The sequence below is a fragment of the Lutjanus erythropterus genome, chromosome 24, assembly GCF_056507025.1.
Source record: "Lutjanus erythropterus isolate fLutEry1 chromosome 24, fLutEry1.hap2, whole genome shotgun sequence".
Classification (NCBI taxonomy): Eukaryota; Metazoa; Chordata; class Actinopteri; order Lutjaniformes; family Lutjanidae; genus Lutjanus; species Lutjanus erythropterus.
Genome location: NC_139340.1, coordinates 6622532 through 6640619, shown reverse-complemented (window position 1 = coordinate 6640619; position 18088 = coordinate 6622532). Strand labels below are relative to the sequence as shown.

Sequence of the window (18088 nt, the reverse complement as noted above, 5' to 3'; positions counted from 1 at the left end):
CACTAAATTGATGGCAACCACTAACATCTACAAAGACGAAAACTGTAAACACATTTCAAACCTACAGGTGGTCAGTGATTAATAATAGAAAGGTATAGATTTTTAATAAGATGACAGGTTGTTTTTGATCATCTGTCAGAAGCATCTGCTGTATCTTCAACATCCTAAAGCCCCGTGCATTCACACACAGACATTCACACACAAACAGTCTCTCACACTCAGTCACAGCATCATTGCTCGATGGAGCACAAAACCCAGTGGGATGCTGGACGGGCTTTCCTGCTCCTGCTATTCAATGTGACCACGTCCTTGACAGACGGAAACAAAAGCTCCACGGCACAGTGTCAACATCAGATGGAGCAAATCCAGATTTGGCAACATTTAGATGCAGCGTACAGTAGGACGCTGACCCGGGGTTTCCACTTATTCATCATTTGTTTGGAGAGTGCTCTCATTAAATATAATTTAATGTCTTTTTAATGGTTTACATGTCATTAGTGTAGTGGTGTGATGTGTAGTGGCCTTGACATTTGATGACACAGTTGTATTTTGAGGAAAATGGAGTTTATTTAAGACTTCTGCTGACTGACAGACATGTGTGGGAGGGACATATGGATGCTCTGCAGCGTTAAAAAGCATGACGGGCGGGGAGTGAGTTTGCATGACCTCTTTCTGACAAGCTGCTGTGTCAAGGCACCGTGACTGTGTAATCTTCCCTGTGGATTAAAACAATGTAGATTAGATTTTTTTTCTATCTCCGCTTCCACCCATTTTCCCCTCTGTTGATTTGTCACTGTGCTGAGCTGGTGTTTGTTTTTCCCCGAATCTTATTTTGACCTTGTTTTTAGTGGGTCAAGCATGGCCGGCATCAGGTCGCATGGCCCGAAGCTGGCCTCACCTGCCATTTTACTGCTGGCCGGAGCAGATGGCGTTTGCCTGTGACCCCTTCCACACCTTAGAGGACGCCGAGGGACAAGGAGGGATGAGGAGGCAGGCAGGGGGCCCCGCTCAGAAGGATAGGGAGGTGTGGAGGGGGGAGGCAGGGGACTCAGCTGGAGATCCATGAAGCTTAGGACAGGTTGTGTGGAGCAGGCGGCTGCAGCTGCAGCGCAGGCCGAAAGGACATTAGCGACGACATCTGCTGATCAATAAGCTATTTGTCATGTTCATAGAGCAACGGCGCTTCGAAGACGGCAGAGATAGAAAGTGGAGTTCAGATCAGATGTGCATTTAGCTGAGGGATTATAGGTAATAGGACTGTCTTTGTGTAAGTGAATTTGCCTGTGGGTAGAATTTAAAATTGACCACACAGAAATAAGGGTTCCAGAAGGGTTCTTCCTGAAGAGTAGCAGTTCTACCCAGAGTCCTTTGCTGGTGAAGAACCCTTTTTTAAAGAAAGGGTTCATCAAGCAGTCTTCGTAAGAAGAAGAGTTCTATTCAGAACTCTTTTCATCCAATGAACCCTTTTTGAAAGAAAGAACTTGTTTATGAAGGGGTTGTTGTACCATAATATAAAAGGACTCTCAGTAGAACCCCATGGAAAGGCTCCAGATGAAACCCTTGTTTAAAGGGTTCTTGGTTGAACCACCTGGGTGGGTGCTAGATGAAACCCTTTGAATATAAAGACATTCTTGGTAGAACCACTTCAGCGAATTTTAGATAAAACCCTTGGATTATTAAAAGGTTACCAGTGGAACCCCCAGGCTGAGTTATTATTAACACATGAGGAAGATGGAAAGGTTCTGGGTAGAATCCCCAGACAGGGTTCTGGTTGGAACCTCTGTAGAACCTCTCATAGGGGATTCTGGGTGAAACCTTTCACAAATGGTTCTAGGTGTAACCCTTTATTTTGTGATCTCGGTAGAAGTCTCTGAAAAGGTTTCAAGTGTAAGCTCTATAAAATATTCTACCAGGAACCAAAAAGGGTTCTCCTATGGGGCCAAGCTCAACAACCCATTATAATTCTTTGTATAATAATATGAAAGGGTTCTTCGTAGAATGCCCCAGTGGGTTTTAGATAAAATACTTGGACAATAAAAAGGTTATCGGTAGAACACCCTGGCTGAGTTCTTGTTAGCACCTGAGGAAGGTGCAAAGGCTCTGGATGAAACCCCCACAGAGGGCTCTGGGTGGAACCATCACACCATAGAAAATAAATTTGAAAACAGCAATCAATGACTTACTGAATTTGTCTTTTTTTTAAGTTTTATAGTTATATATCTGTCTGTCATAAGTGTAACTGTCTGTTTGTGTAATTTGGATTATCTTATTTCAAATTTCCATAATTGTTAAAGTTATTAAGCCACTAATCACATTAGTCAATAGAAAAGGCAACAACTGTTTCAACTTAAGTTTAAGACTTCAAAAAACACTTTGAGTGCTTTCGCTTTTAATCAATTAGGGGAAAATGTCCTTGCAGAACATGAGAACGTCAAGGTTAAGTGAAAGAGAAAAAATGTGTGAGCGTATGTACACACGAGAGAAAAAGACCACAGCAGCACGAAGCTGGGAAACAGCTTTACAAATCTGGACCTCACTGATGTTACTACAAGGCATATCTGGCCTCAAAGACGCCTGTGTGCTGCCGGCGGTCTGTGTGAGATGAAAGGCTGTAATCCTCAGCTGAAGTATGTGGCGAGGCCTGTTCTGTCGATGAGGAGGTGGATAGGGTTCAGCCTCCCGCAAACCATCCAACGCCCCAAGGATCCGCCGCCGTCTCGCTTGGGCGAGAGCCATGCATTTTACAACTTTAATTGGATAAGTTGACCAGTCTAATGCAATAATTTGATAATGCTAAGCTCCCAGAGAGATCTAATGCACTCCCACAGTATATTTGTGTGCCCTCTGAAGTGAATGACTGAGCCTAATCCATCCATTAGAGGTCACTTTATGGCCCAGGAGTCCAGAATCCAAAATATCTCAAAGCAGCCCTCAGTGGGGGAATAAATCAATCCCTGAAACCTTCATCGGAAACCTTCAGGCACTGGTGGAATTTGGTAAACAGACTTTTAGTGGGTCTTTTTTTTCAAGATTTTCTTTCTGTCCCGAGATAACCTTGAACTTTCTTAGCGTTTATTGGTGTGTACACTGCATTATACGGACTTTAGGTTGAAATGTGGTTGTAGTTGCTTTATGGCTCAAAACATTTTTAAACATAAAAACATTCAAACAAAAACAATATTAACACCAATGAGCATTTTAAAGAAATACCAGCCTCTGTTAATCTGTGCACTGTATTTACGATTGTGGCGACCTGGTCTGATTTAGGGGAAAGGACTCTGTTTTATCGTTTTATGGCACAAAACAGGAGGATTTTAAAACTGCCTTGTTAATCATATTATATTTTATCATGAGTGAACTGTACAGCACAAAACAGGAGGATATTATGGGTCTCTTATTAAAATTGTGGCACTCTTGACATAATATTTTTGAAACCCTGTACTCTAAGGCTTGTAAACATACAATATGTCAACCTCTAATGGTCTGTACACTGAATTTTACAATGCAGTATTTATTATTATATTATATTATTGGTTGAAATGTGTTGTGGTTGCTTTATGGCTCAAAACATTTTTAAACATCTGTAACACATTTAAACAAACAAACTATTAACAACAACTATTTTAAATACATGTTAACTTCAGTTAATCTATGCACTGTATTTTGCAGTGCATGCTGCTAGGTCAGATTTTGAGGATAGTGCTCTGTTGATTTATGGCACAAAACACATTGGTTTTGAGACATTGTAGACATTGTAAGCATGTTTATTGGGAAGCACACTCCATTTTCCAAAGCTGTAAATGGACTTGATTGCTCTACAGCCCAAAACAGGTTTTATGACTTTCTTATTACATTTAAGACATTTAAACATCAATAAACTACTACCACATCATGTTTTTGCTAACGGAAACAAATGTCAGCATGTCTTGGTCAGTACATTGGATTTTACATTCACTTTTCTTTGTTGCTTTATGGCACTAAAGCTGTTACTTCCCTTAGCAGTGAAATGAGGAAATGCTAGTGGCTTCTATGGAGGTAATCGCACCAAAAGTTGCCCTGAACGTGATGATGAAGTCCCTGAAGCAATTAGTTAAGGAGGTGACAATCCTGGTGCCCTGTGAAACAAGTCAATACTTGCTAGTTTATCTCGGTCAAGATTCACTAAGTCTGTCTGGCTTGGGACACACTTGTCGTCTCCCAAGTCCCGTAAACGCCAGACGCTCAAGCCCTGATTCATGCACAAAATCCAGGCCTGACTAAAATTCATGCATCGGTTTTATGGAGCTTATGAGAGGAAGAGGTTAATCGAATAGGTTAATGAAGCTTTTTATTGATGCTCCCTCAAGGTCGTTTCATAGCTGGTCACAGTGCTGCATTCCCATGCACACTGGGCATGAGTACTTAAGCAATGATATGCTATGCCTGCCCCCCCCTTCGGCACCACCCCCTTCTCCACATATCATTCACAACAAGCCTTCAGTTTTTTTTTTTTCCTGATGCATTCAAGGTTAAGTATAAAGGTAAGCAGCTGCCTACTGCTCTTATTCTGAAAAAATCCATACTTAGCATAATGGATCTAACCTTTCCCTGCAGATATAGTGTAATAAACAATTTTTGTTGGTTCCAGCTGGGATGTAGTGGTTTCACAACATGGATATGCAGTGTTTTATAGGACTTGTGACACGTATTCTTGGCATTTGGATTGAATGGGGCATTATCTGCATTCCAAGAGGCAATTAGCTGTGTTTAAGAGCTGAGTCTTGCATAATGGCTAATTACCACTGTTGTTTGTCTAAGGAAGTTCTCAGACACTAATTTGAACGTCTTGCTCTGTGAGGAAAGCAGTTTAATTATGCATTGGTTCAGAATATTACAGTTTTTAATCTGATTTCAGTCACTCCGACATTGTCAGTTCTGCGTTTTATTAAATGAAGTTTCGCACAACATTGAGGTCTATTAACTTCAGATGAGTTCCTCTCCATTGTGCAATGAAAAGATTTCTTTTTATCAAGCTCAGCTTTGGGAGAATGTGCTAGGACTCCTTTTGTGCTCATGAAAGCATGCAGTTATTTTGACTAATGTGTGTGCTGCACAGCGCTTTGGAAAACATCCCCACATTAAGATAAGATGAGAGTGTCCTGTGTGATTTTTTTTGTTGATAGATCCTGTGTGGTTTGGATTGTTGATAGATCCCGTGTGGTTTTGGCTGGTGGAAGTCACAGTGGTTGCATCCATGCTATTTACCTCCAGCTCCGGGCTTTTTTTCTATAACATCCTCTTATCTTTCCGAGGAAATAGGAAGGGGTGAAAATGTGTGAAACTCATAACATTGCAGTCTTAAAAGAGTATGTATAGAAGTCTGTTGAGGTGATGTTTTTTGAAATAAGATGTCTGTTTGAGTAAATCAAATACACCACTGGAGATAACTTTGTTATTCAAGAATTCAAGACACAACATACTACTGGATATACTGGATTGCATCAGGAATCCCACCGGATGGGAGATCTCAAATGTATGGGTAGATTTAAAGACTCTCTTGTGAAAGGTATTTTGTTTAAACATATTAAAGCATTGATTTTGAAGTCTTATTTGTGCTTTATTGCACAAAACAATATTTCTATGACTATCTCCTTTAAAAGTATTGCATTTAAACACAAATGAACTGCTGCCACATACTTTGTGATACCACATAAGCACTGCCAACAAATGATCTGCACACTGCATTTTACATTGTGTACAGCCAGATTGAAATCTGTGTGGTTGCTTTACAGCAATAAGAGGATTTTATGTCTTATTAAGAGTATCACATTTAAACATCAATAATCTATTACCACATCAATTTTGAGACCACATACTTTAAGGATTGTAAAAATCTGTCAGCCCCCATTCGTCTTTATAATGCATTTTACAGGGTAATGTGATCTGAGGTTGAAATGTGGCTGCGGTTGCTTTACAGCTCTAAACATTGTAAACAAATACATTTAAACAATCAAACTATTAACACTGATAAACATTTTTAAAAAACTGTCAACATCTGTTAATCTGTACACTGTAATTTACAGTGTATGATGATCTGAGGTCTGATGGTTGCTTTACCGCACAAAACAGGAGGCTTTTAGTACCAGCTAGTTAAATATATTGCACTTTAACACTTTTTTCTTGAGACAATATACAACACAATACATATACATACACGATAATTGTAAGCATGTTTATTGGGAAGTAACTCAATTTACTTTGAGGGTTGTAAATGGGCTTAGTTGCTTTACATCACAAAACAAAAGTGTTTTATGTCTCTCATTTCTCTCATATCATATTCTGTCATATCATTTTAGCTAGCAACTATTCTAAAAAAAAAATGTCAGCATCTGTAAGTCAGCTCTGCTTGATTGCTTTACAGCACTTAATAGGAGGATGGAGCTCCTTCTTCTGTTAGCAAATGATAAAATTATAGTGGAAAAATGATACAGGAAGGACCTTGTTTTGACAGAAAACAACAAGCTTTTGTGTTTGCGAAAAAGAGTACCACTAGTGTGAGGTAGAGAAATTAGCCAGGGTATAATAGTCCCACTTGTTTACCATAATCACACAAGGAATGTTTAAGTAATTCTTTAGGATTTGCTAAAGATTAATTAAAGATTAACTCCATCAGTGTTAATCCTGCTCATTCCAGTCTTGATGACTTAAAGCATTTCCTGAGTTGCACGAGGAGGAAAATCTCGCCTGCTGATGATGTCTCGCTGGACCACCATCCTAACTATCGTTCCGCCCCCATCCCCCTGCTTAATGAAACATGACGGTGGTGCATTATCGCTTTCATTGTATTACACACTTCATCTTGCCACACAGAAGAAGTTAAATGACACACATGTAGACGCTCACTAACACATGCACACACATATACACACTCAGTCTCTAGAGGGGCTTTTTGTAGTTCAGCGTGACCCATCATGTGATTTGCATCTGTCTGGGCGTTTGCCGTTTTGAGCTGTGTAGATCCTGAGTGGGCTTGTGTTGGGTAAACAAACACGCTGCCTGTCTACAGCTTGGCATTTCCTTTGCTCGTCCTGACACAGAAAGCACCCCAACTCCCCCCTCTCCCAAAGAGAGTCTAGCCATGTTGACAGCTAAACATCTCCTGGATGGATTGTAACCACCCATAGTACCTCTGATGTGCTTCCAAATGATTTTGCACCCGTTACTTTTCCTCAGTTGTTATCAGACATTAAATAGCTGTTCTCAGAAGCATGTCTAAGCTTAAACACCGCATACATGCTAATCGTCTTTGGGGTGCTGCAGAGACGGGAAGGAAACAAAGTTTTTATTCTTCTCCTCCTGTGTGATTAATGTCTGTCTTGGGAACACACACCTAGACGGCGGACCGGCTGGGTAATGAGCTCAAGTGACGCATTCGGGCCTCCCCCGGCCGCTTCTGGTCACTCATCTGTGATCAAGCTGCAGGGGATTAATGTCATGGAGGTAAAGTGTGGCTGATGGCTGGAGCCCTGGACCCTCCACTGACAAGGCATTTGTACTTTCATATACATGGAGTACATTTAGGGTTTTTTCACACCTGTAGTTTGATTCATTTAATCTGGTCTAAAGGAAAAAAAATGATGCACTGTTGCATATTAGTTCTGGTCCATTTCTGTTCACCCTGACTTTATTCAAAGTTATCCAGACTGACATGTAAGTAATGACAGAAGTTTATGCAGCACTTAAATGCTTCTGGGTATAGTTGTGTTGTTTTTGGTGTCAGAAAGAGCTCATGAAGAAATAACTGATGATAAGCATTATTAGTATTATTAGACTGGTAATCAGATGCATTTTATGATGTCTAACAGGCAGAGACAGGATGAAAAGGAGTCATCTTTTCGCCAACAGTAATGAGTCGGGATTTATTACTGTGTCATCGCTGTCACACACTTTTTAATGGACTTCATGAACTGACAAGTACACAGAGTAGGATACAATCAGGGAAAATACCTGTGTGTACGTGCATAAGTGTTATTAAATGATTTCCAGAGAGCAACAGTCTGCTTGGAAGCCACCCGAGACCCACCTTTTCAAGCCTTCTCTGTCAGGTTGTTTGGTCCGCATCACTGTTCAAATGAGAGCATCACACCAGCTATGACAAACTTCAATAACTTGGCAAGTTATTGACACCAAACAGGTTTGGTGTAAAAGCACCTTTACTTTAGGAAACCTTTGACGTTTGCCTGATGGCTTGAGTTGAAGGTTTAACATTCAAAACACATGATAAGCTCATAAAATATCATTAATTACAACCATCCAACAGGATGAAGGGCCTGAAGTCAGCTCCATCTGGACAAGCTATAGCATTAACATGCTGCCTACATGTTCGTGCATCAATAATTTAACCCCATGAAAGGAGCTCTTCTTCAGAATTAGTAGTTTTAAATCATCTTCAGACCAAAGGTAGCACTGTGATGAAATATGAGCCATGAAGTCCAGTTTGAAGGCCAAAGACATCCATGAGTGTGTTCTATGACACACTTATTAAAATTGTTTCATTTAAATTTTAATGAAGAGTTGGAGCTAACATAACTATTATAAACAAATGTCAGCAACTGCTGGTCAGTACACTGCACTTTACATTCAGCTCGCTTTGCGGTCTTATATTCATTTTAGTTGCATTTTAATGTGAATAATCTCTTAACACATTGATTTTGAGACATTGTATTATAAGCATTTTTATTGGGAAGTAGGTTGCACTCCATTTTCTAAGGATGTAAATTGACTTGATTGATTTATAGCAAAAAAGGAGAGTCTCTTATTTAATTAATATTGCATATAAACTTCCATAAACTACTACCACATCCAATTTTAGCTAGTCAGCTCTGCTAGGTTGCTTTATAGCACTAAATAGGAGGATGGAGATGTTTCTTCTGTTGGTGGTGAAATGATTAATGTTCAAGTGGAAAAATCATTCAGCAAGGACATTGTTGTGTCAGCAAACAGCAGGCTTTTGTGATTGTAGGTAGCACTGTGATGGAATATCAGCCATTTTATGGAAAGCTTTAATTTCTCATTAATCAGCTTATTCATTTCGTGGGTTGCTTTTTTTTCCTGGAAGGTGCACCTGCCCATAGTTGACTGGCCAATCCATTATGTTGTTGCATTGTGTTGTGGAAGAAATTGAGCCAAGGTCAACTTTTTGCTGGGTACCTCTGCATCAGTAGAAACACTGTCTTATTTATAACTGAAATGCATTTTGTTGACAGTTCTTTTGTGCTACTAAAGTGAAATGCAACTTAAACTTGCAAAAGGGATATTTGTCTTCAAAAGACTCAAAAATAATAAAATACAGACTTCCCAAAACCGACTTCTTAAGCTCCCTAAAATAAAAAGGTGCATTAACTAACAGGATTTGTACTTGTAATAGCATTTTTAAATTGTTGAATTGCTTTCACTTCCGTGTAGGATGTAAATATTTCTACCACTGCACACATATTACCACAACCACTAGCATCCCTTCAACCCAGGCTGCTCTACGCCGCAGTTCAAAGGTGCTCGCACTCACATGTTCTCTTTGTGTGCATGCGAACATACACTCACAGCCACAACCGCGAGCATCCCTTTACCCCAGACCACCCTGCACCCCATTACAAATCCATATCGACCCGCCGTCGTCCCTCCAGCCACTGTCCCAGCACCGTCCTGTCTCCCCTCTCCTCCTCCCTGTGGAATGCTAACCTAGCCTGAGTGTGTGTGTGTGTGTGTGTGTGTGTGTGTGTGTGTGTGTGTGTGTGTGTGTGTGTGTGTGACAGTGGTGGAGCCAGGCTGGCTGTGTGGGCGGCCGAGTGTTTCCAAACAGTGGAATCTGTCACTGACACCCCTGGCAGAGCAATAAGCAGCGCCTTAATGAGCTCAGCAGATCACTCAGCACACAGAGCCGACACACACATGCACACACTCACACCCGTGCACGCGTCTATAGGTGCATGAATATTACAAATACAGACACAGGATCACATAATATGCACATAAACTGTAATAAATGTTCCTAATTATGTACCTTTGCACACCCATACATGGATGGGGCAGTAATTAGGGGTGGGTACTGTTCACACTCAGAATTTGGTACTAGAACCCAGCAGTACCTTTTTTCTTTACTCTTTACTTTACTCTGTCTGGAATAACAAAAATATATTTTAAGTTGTAAAAAAAAGTCCACTTCCCAATTTCAGCATTGTTATTTATTCTGAACATTTAACCTGCCACACAGAATAAAGTCCCTCCTTATCTCCCTATTTCATTCCAAACCTATCCTTACAACCTCCTGTCTGAGAGTCTATCCCCAGAGCATTTAATACTGTTGTGTGTTTTTTGGAGGAAGCACATCCTTCCTATTATGTTGTTGTCACTACCACAATGCATTCTGTAATATTTCCTTATAAATAATATGCAATAGTGTGCCATTGTTTCATACCAGGGCTTCAGACATAATAAAAAAATCAGCCGTATTGTTGTAGCTAATTAATCACCTGAAGATGTTGAAGTTGTTGATGCCTCACTTGGAGTTTGATGTACATGGAGCATTAAATTGCGGTGCTGCATGTAGGAGTGCTAAAGTTAGCAGCGGCGGCTGCAAGGGTACTTGGCTTTCTGGCTATCAGACATGGTGCTTGTGCAAACAGCACAAATATGGGTTTTGATCCTCTGAGGTTGTTATAGCTGTTGAAGGCAGAAAATGTGAAGCTAGCAGCTGTTAGTTTTGTTTTCGCAGATCGGAGGAAATGTGTTACCTTGTGAAGCAGCTGAATCATGCGAGAATACATCTTGCCAGACTTCAGATTATCTATTTGTGTCAGTGGTGCAGCCAATCAGCATCCTAGGAGTGACCGCTGTCAGCCAAGGGCATGATTTTAGGGTTGACAACAACAAGAAGCGTCCATGGGAGCATTGATCTGATTGGTTGAAGTTAGCCCATGTTAAACATGATAGATGGTTCATCTAATCACATGACAAGTGTTTTTTGAAAGTGCCTGCCCTTTTCCAAACAGCTTCTGAGGATGACTACCCAGATGGTTCTGCATAACAAACCATCTGGTGTGTCAGGTTAGGAAATATATGCCTCAGTTTGATCACACGTTGTTTTATGGATCAGTTAATAATATTACCGCAGTTTCAATGCTAATTTCTATTAGCACATTAATGGCAATCCCTATTATGTGTCAGCCTAGAGCTAACAGACTAAGTGCATGAAACAAAAAAGATTTGGTAATCCAAAAATCAATTCAGGAATTGTGATAAAAAGAATGATACTTAAGAGAATCATTTCTTTCTGCCATCCCGAGCAGTAATATGTGTACAAACATCCCAAGACAACATTTACACAGTTTAAAAGGAAGAAAACAAAGCAAAACAAACAAACATTGCCTGTTTCCACATTAGAGGAAAGAGGGACTTCTTCTTCTTGGACACCAAACACCACTGCCACTGAGCTGTGTTCTCTATTTGTCACCATGCAGACGAGAGCCGCTGCTCAACGATTCACTGCTCGCTCTTGATCAAATTAGAATGGAACACTGCCTTCAATATTTCTTGATTATGCTGCATATGTATGTGCTAGTGCTGACTCAGCCGTCCATTTGTCTTTTTTACCCAAATGGGACAATAGTGTCTAATTGGTGACCACCTGCTCTTAGAATCAAATCACACTCGCTCTATATTCAGATTTCCCTGCAAGACAGCTGCGCTTATGATAAACACAATTACCCCTCTGCGTGACACTTTGGTCATATACGCAATAATCAGACATCATGAATCTTTCTGCGTTTTATGATGACAAATGGGAATGTGGCAGCCAGCTTTACAGGACATCTGATAACGAGAACGTGACAGGACCTGTCAATTTTTTATGATCACTGCTGGGTGATGCCAGATTTCCCAGCATGGAATAATCTACCTCCAGACCCTGCGAGTGTCAACTCATCTCTGCGTGTTTATCACCAGTTTTGCTCCACCTTCTTCCCTCAGCTTGAAGTTTTCCAGCACCCCCCCCCCCCCTTGCATTCTCCAGCAAACTAATTTTCTCACATGGTTAGTGTCATTGTTCATTTAGGACATTAGTGACAGTGAATGTGGGGCAAAGTGGCAGCGATGGCCCCGGCTCTAAGTCAGCCCCGTCCTTTCTTTCCCCTCTTTAACTGAGCTCCTGTCACCGGGACCCTTTTAATTCCCCCTTTCACCCCTCCGATGCCCGCCCCCTCTTGCACTGGTCCTATTGGGGAGCAGACAATAGAGGGTGTCCCCCCTCCTCTTCTGCCTCTTCATCCCCCCTTCTCATCTCCCTCGGCCCCTTGCAGGCGTCCTGCCTGGTTGAGGTTGTGGGCTCCAGGCTGCAGTTTGTCACAGCCATTCAGCTGAGACTGATTGTGATTGCGGCAGATGGGCTGGAGCCTGGTCCGTCACTCGGCCCAGGCAGACCCAAGCACTTCTCTCTCTTTCTCTCTCAGCCTTTTTTTCCCCCTCTGGCTTTCAGAGTCTGTCCTTCGCCGCTCTCTTGATCTTGATCTCTTCCTCGGTTGTCCCTATCTGTCTTTTGTCAGTGCTTTCTCTTTCTTTCCAGGCGTTGTTTTCCAAAAGTGGTTGAGATTAAAATGTGCAGCGGGTGATTTCACATGTATCAACTGGAGATGCTTTGTTAAAGCTCACTTTAGGGGTTTCAAAAATGTTGGCTTAGTGTGGATGGAGAGCCAAAAAAGCATGACAAAGATCTGCTTTTAGGGTTGGTTCACTCCCAAAGGTCCAGTTCTTGAATCAAATCAACTCAAGGATTGTTTAAATTTGCCAACTGGTCCAGGTTGCATTCACAAAGCTAAAACTCCAGTCCATAAATTGAGAATCATTTAGTGAAAATATTGTTTGATTATTGGTCATACTGTACAGTCGGTGGGTAAAAAGACAACAAACGGGGCACAAATGAAGAGATTTTAGATGACTGTGCATAACAACAGCTCATAAGACAGCAGGTATTAACAATAATTGCACAAGACATTTCTCAGGTTTGTCTCCCACCAGTCCATATTTTGTTAGCAAATGTGAACTAGTGATCCAATCACTAAAGCAGGGAGAGGAAGCATTTTTTAACCATGAAATCACACATATGATGGTATGCTTCTGTGATTGGTTGGATTGGTATTCACACCAGAGATGAACTCCTCCAGAATTCACTTCACAGCGGTCCAACACCAGCCCTTCGATGCAGACCAGAGAACGGTTGTTTGGTACGGAGTTTGAGTTTGGTGTTAACACCAACCCAAACAAACCACCGCAGGTCGATTCGGCTGGTGTGAACCCACCCCGCAAATTAGGGACTCACTGTTCTCCAAACAAATCCTTGTCATATTGTCTAACAGTGCTCTCTGAAGCCCTCTATCCCCATGACTTGTTGACACTGGAACTCGGGGACTGAATCTGACCATTTTTATCAGCTTTATGCCATGATTAGCCAGGTGGAGCAGGACCTGAACTTTTCCTCACGTAATGACTTCTGTAACTTTTATTTCTGCTCTCATGTCCTGCCCTTTTCAGTGATTTTTTTGCCCTGCATTCGAAGGTCGCCCTTCAAAATAGGTATAAACCCTTTTGCCCTTAAGCATGAACACTACATCATATCTAGTTTGTTTTAAGCTTAGTGAGACTTTTATTCTGGTGGTGCCTTCATTTTGTGTCTACATGTTAACACTACAAATGGGATTTAGGAATATCTTTACCCTGGAAGTTTCCCTAAAGGTCCATTTGCAGTTTGCAGGCATTTTGCATGTTTATGAAATGCCAAAACACGTAGAATAAGCTACAGTTTTAAAAATACCTGTATGTGTGTGGACTAGGCATCAGTCTTTCTTTTTGTTGTTTGTTTTTTCCTCTTTTGATCTCTTCTTCTCTTGTCTTTATGTGTTCTCTTTGCCACCTTTTCTGCCTCTGTCTCTGCACTTAAAAGAGCCCAGTTAGTGGATCATCACAAGCTGGCTGCCTCTTGCCTGCTCACGTCCCCTTATTGGAGTTAAACCCCCCCCTCAACACTGTTGTCACCCCCCCAGAACTCCTCCTCCTCCATGGTACAAACCCCCACCCCAGCCTCCCTTGCTTCTCCTCCCCTGAGGAAAGAGCCACCTTCAGAGAGGGGCAGCGGAGCAGCCGTCTCCCTGAACACATGTTAAACGTCCTGCAGAAGCCTGAGGAGGAGGGACGCGCTCAAGAGAGAGCTGGAGAGAGAGACACACAGTGACAGAGAGAAAGAGATAGAAGTAGAGACAGGCTGAGGATAGAAATATTCTGAGGATAGATAAAGCCTGGAGGCGGGGTGGGCGGGGGGGAGGCACACACAGCGGCTGTGTGTGTGAAGACGAGCCTCAGAGCGTGTGTGTTAGTGAGAGAGAGCATAGCGCAGAGGGAGAGCGTATGTAGCGTGAAGGAAGGGGAGAGAGAAACAGCGTCGGGAGAGTCAATGCATGTTGCCAGATTGAGAGAGACAGCGAGGGTAGAGGACAGAAGCAACGAGGAGCGGGAGAAGGAAGGATTTTGAGTGCTTGAGGGAACGTAGAAAAGAGGGGAGAGAAGAGAAGGCAGTTTAGTCTCAGTCAAGTAGAGCAGGCAGGGAGCAGGGAGCAGCGTAGAGCCGGCAGTGCTGCATTGTGGATGTAAACTTTATCGTCTGCGGGATCAGTGGGTAGCAGCTGCAGAGCAGGAGGAAAGCGTGCTGGTGGATTACCATGTGTGTCCTCTGAATGCACCAGGATGCTGCATCTCCATCAGGGTAAGAAGCGGATGGTTGTCAGCACATATGAATCGCCAAATTGGCATTATTTCTTCTGCAACTGCAAGGTTTTGCTCTCTTGTCGACTGATGTACATTGTCCTTGTTTGGGTTTTGCTTGCACCTAATTCAAGAAGGGTTAATCTTTTTTTTTTTTTGTCCCGTGGCTGCACCTCCTTCAGCGTCTTTATTTTCATAATAATCCCCAGAGGAGGGGACATATTTCGTAAAGCAGCACTGTAGACATGTGCAGGGGATGATGTCCGATTAGCCAGTTGTAGGGGGATTCGCGTGTCCTGTTGCTAGTGGCAACAGCATGGGGCCGGGCCGCTGCGTTTTAAACCACTTTGATTCTGATTGATAACAGGAGAAAACGGATACCCGTCGTTTAAACAGAGGTAAGACAATCAAGCGTTGCAGGGGATTTGTATGTGCAGGAATGCATGTTTTTCTTCCCTCTGCTCCTTTTCTTTCTCTCTCACAAGCAGATTAAGATTTTCTCCCCGGCCCACTAATCCCACACTGAAATGACTGGTTTTGAACTGGGTGTGGATCTAGCTAAATGGTGGAGAATATGGATTATAGGGGATATAGCCTCTCTGTTATGATCAGCTCTCTCTCTGCAGCTCCTTATTAATGTGGCGTGAAGTGCTGCAGCACTAGTGTCCATATGTCAAAGTCACGGCAGGTCAGAAGGTCTTTCCTCATATCCTCATACTCAGCCACATTTACAGCACCACAGAAAGAGGCTGGGATGCAACCAACACACCAAAGGATGCCAAATGTGGGATTCTGGACACTGGCTTTGTATTTTTAGCTGGATTTGTTATCTCTAAAAACAGAGCTGTAAGGGAACATGAAAATGAGAGCATGGGAGAGTATGGGAGGTATCATCACTCTGGTGTTGTCAAAGTGCCAAAGAGAAATGCCTTTCTCTGTCTTTTTTTGAGTTTGAGGGGGTTTTTATGCCCTGGGAACTGGTGCTTCCCCACATGAGAGCAGAAAATAGCATCTGCCATGTAGTGGATGCTTTCTAGCTGGAAACACCAATGGATGTTGGAAAGAGACTACAGCAGCACTGTTTCTTAGTCCTACTTTACAAAACTAACATTGACATAGCAAAAAGTTAATATTGGATTGACCTTTAAGCAAATATGCTTTATAGTAGTACTACAGGAAGTCAGACTCCTAATTTTACCATTTTAAGGGCCCTAAGCTATGATGCATAAAGTGTTTGTTGATGACACACCAAGTGTCAACAGCAAACAAACATGTGACCCATGATACATTGAGAACTAGTGTTTTGGTCAATGAATGTATGACCCGAGGGACATTCCTCTCTTTTATGACTGCACTATATGCCTGTCATTTTGCACTACATGTACTTTGTGCATGTACTTTAGGTTTGATTGTGTAAATCTCCTTGCATGGGTTGCCAAACTGCTTGAGCTTGAACACTAAATGAGAAATGTGGTGTTTCCCAGGTACCCAAACTATACGTGTACTCAAAAATCACAAAAAATACTCTCTTTTAAAACAATTAAAATGCCTTTATTGTAGCAGCATAGTCTCGTTGGGCCGTAAGCAAAGAAAATCAGACGTGTCGGCATCAGGTCTTTGTCAGGGGGTCAAAAAAAGACTTTTTAGCCAAAATGTGCAAGTTTGTTTGTTAAACATCCAGCATAACCATGACATGACAATAATGGCCTTTTAAATGTTTTAAAAGACAGGAGGTTTTTATGATATTTGACAACACACCATGTCAATGTGCAATGTATTTGTTTCATCATAAAAGTATATTACAGCTAGAATCAAATTTGACAAGAGTAATGCTAAGTTTCTCACCACCTTATAACACACTTGCACTGCCCACTGAAATGCTAGAGGGCTTTTAATTTGAAATGGATACAAGAAGTGTTGAGTTCTAGATTGACAGCGTAATGCAGTGACATTAATAGAACAAACAGGAGCAGATCAAAATGTAATATCTTTGTTACAGCCTACATTTCCCATCATGTCTGGAGTATTTTTTTAAGTTTGCAAACACTACATGTAGTAAGTGTTTGCACCAGAACGTGGTGGTTTATGTTGATAGCCTAATGCTATGTTCCATTTACCTCGGATGGGGGAGCTGGGAATGACTGCAGACCTGAGTTGAACATACTCCAATATAACAAGTCGGAAAGAAAAGATGAATGGGCTCGTGAAAACCTGTGTTTTGCTTGATAACAACACCACAGCAACTGGTCCGCAGAAAGTTAGACACTTCTGTGTGTACCACTGATATAATGGGAAACAGAAGTGCTAATAAACAGTATATGACTACAGCTTTCACAACTGTTGATGCATGGAGCAATCATCTTGGATTTTGAGGTTGGGGTTGGTGAGGTTCTTTTGACTTCTGGTGTAACATTTTTTGACCACAGTCGTATTTGCTTGTGTTTAGAAGTTCATGTCCTGCGTTGAATGTCATTAAAGTATTTGAGGAAAAGTCTATTTGAGGAAATTTGTTGTACATTTTGCCCTATGTTTGGGATATACTGATTTTCTGTAAATAGACTCTAGTACAATAGCAATCACCATTACTGTAAGACGACAGTTTGACCATTTGGTCCAGTTTCTGTTTAGCGTCCATTTAAAGCCTTTATTGGGAGCAGAGCAGCAGTCGGTGATATCATCCCACCACCAGGGCAGATGTGTTGCTGCACTGGGCAGTTTGAGCCTGCTGCCCTCTGAAACCTACCTGGGGATTACTGGATAAGAGGATTGCCAAGTGGAGGGATTTGATTTTATAGAATTAAAACTGTAATTCTCTCCATCCCGACCCATGCTGCAGCGCAACCATTTCTCCACATTATTATTTTCCCCCTGCTGCCGCTGCCACGCTCCTGTTTTACCAACACGTTCCATTGCTACATCATGTGTCCTACATTTAAGATTTAAAAGTCACGAGACAGAGACATTTGCTGTATGTTTGAGTGGAATGACAGAAATCTCACATGGCCTACATGCATGGGGTCATCAACTACATTTGTCAAAGGGCCAGACTTTTTCTAAGCCAACACTGTGGGGGGCAGACGTCCAAATAATAAAACTAAAAATAATTTTTAATAATTTATTAATTGCAGAATGCTGTCCTGGCTAGCAGGAAATAGTAATCACCTTATCTGTTGTTTAACTCTATCATGCAGTTGCACCGTTATTGTGTATGTGACACTTGGTGGTAACAGAAAATAAGGTTTAATACTACAGGTCACAGAAATTCAGGGGCTGCAAAAGAAAGCACTGTCATTGTAATAAAGAC

The 18088-nt window shown here is 41.7% G+C and overlaps 1 protein-coding gene across 3 annotated transcripts in view; it reads left to right on the top strand.

The window, feature by feature from the left end:
* Nucleotides 1-18088, top strand: part of LOC146304592 (nck-associated protein 5-like) — a 186851-nt gene that overhangs the window by 63676 nt on the left and 105087 nt on the right. Inside the window, exon 1 of one of the 3 annotated variants that reach the window (XM_084713427.1) lies at nucleotides 14361-14785. The exons of the other annotated variants lie outside the window; for them this stretch is intronic. Coding sequence (XP_084569553.1) covers nucleotides 14757-14785 — 29 coding nt within the window. The 5' untranslated portion in view covers nucleotides 14361-14756. Of the gene's footprint in view, nucleotides 1-14360; nucleotides 14786-18088 lie in introns of those variants that run through there. 3 annotated transcript variants of the gene reach the window in all.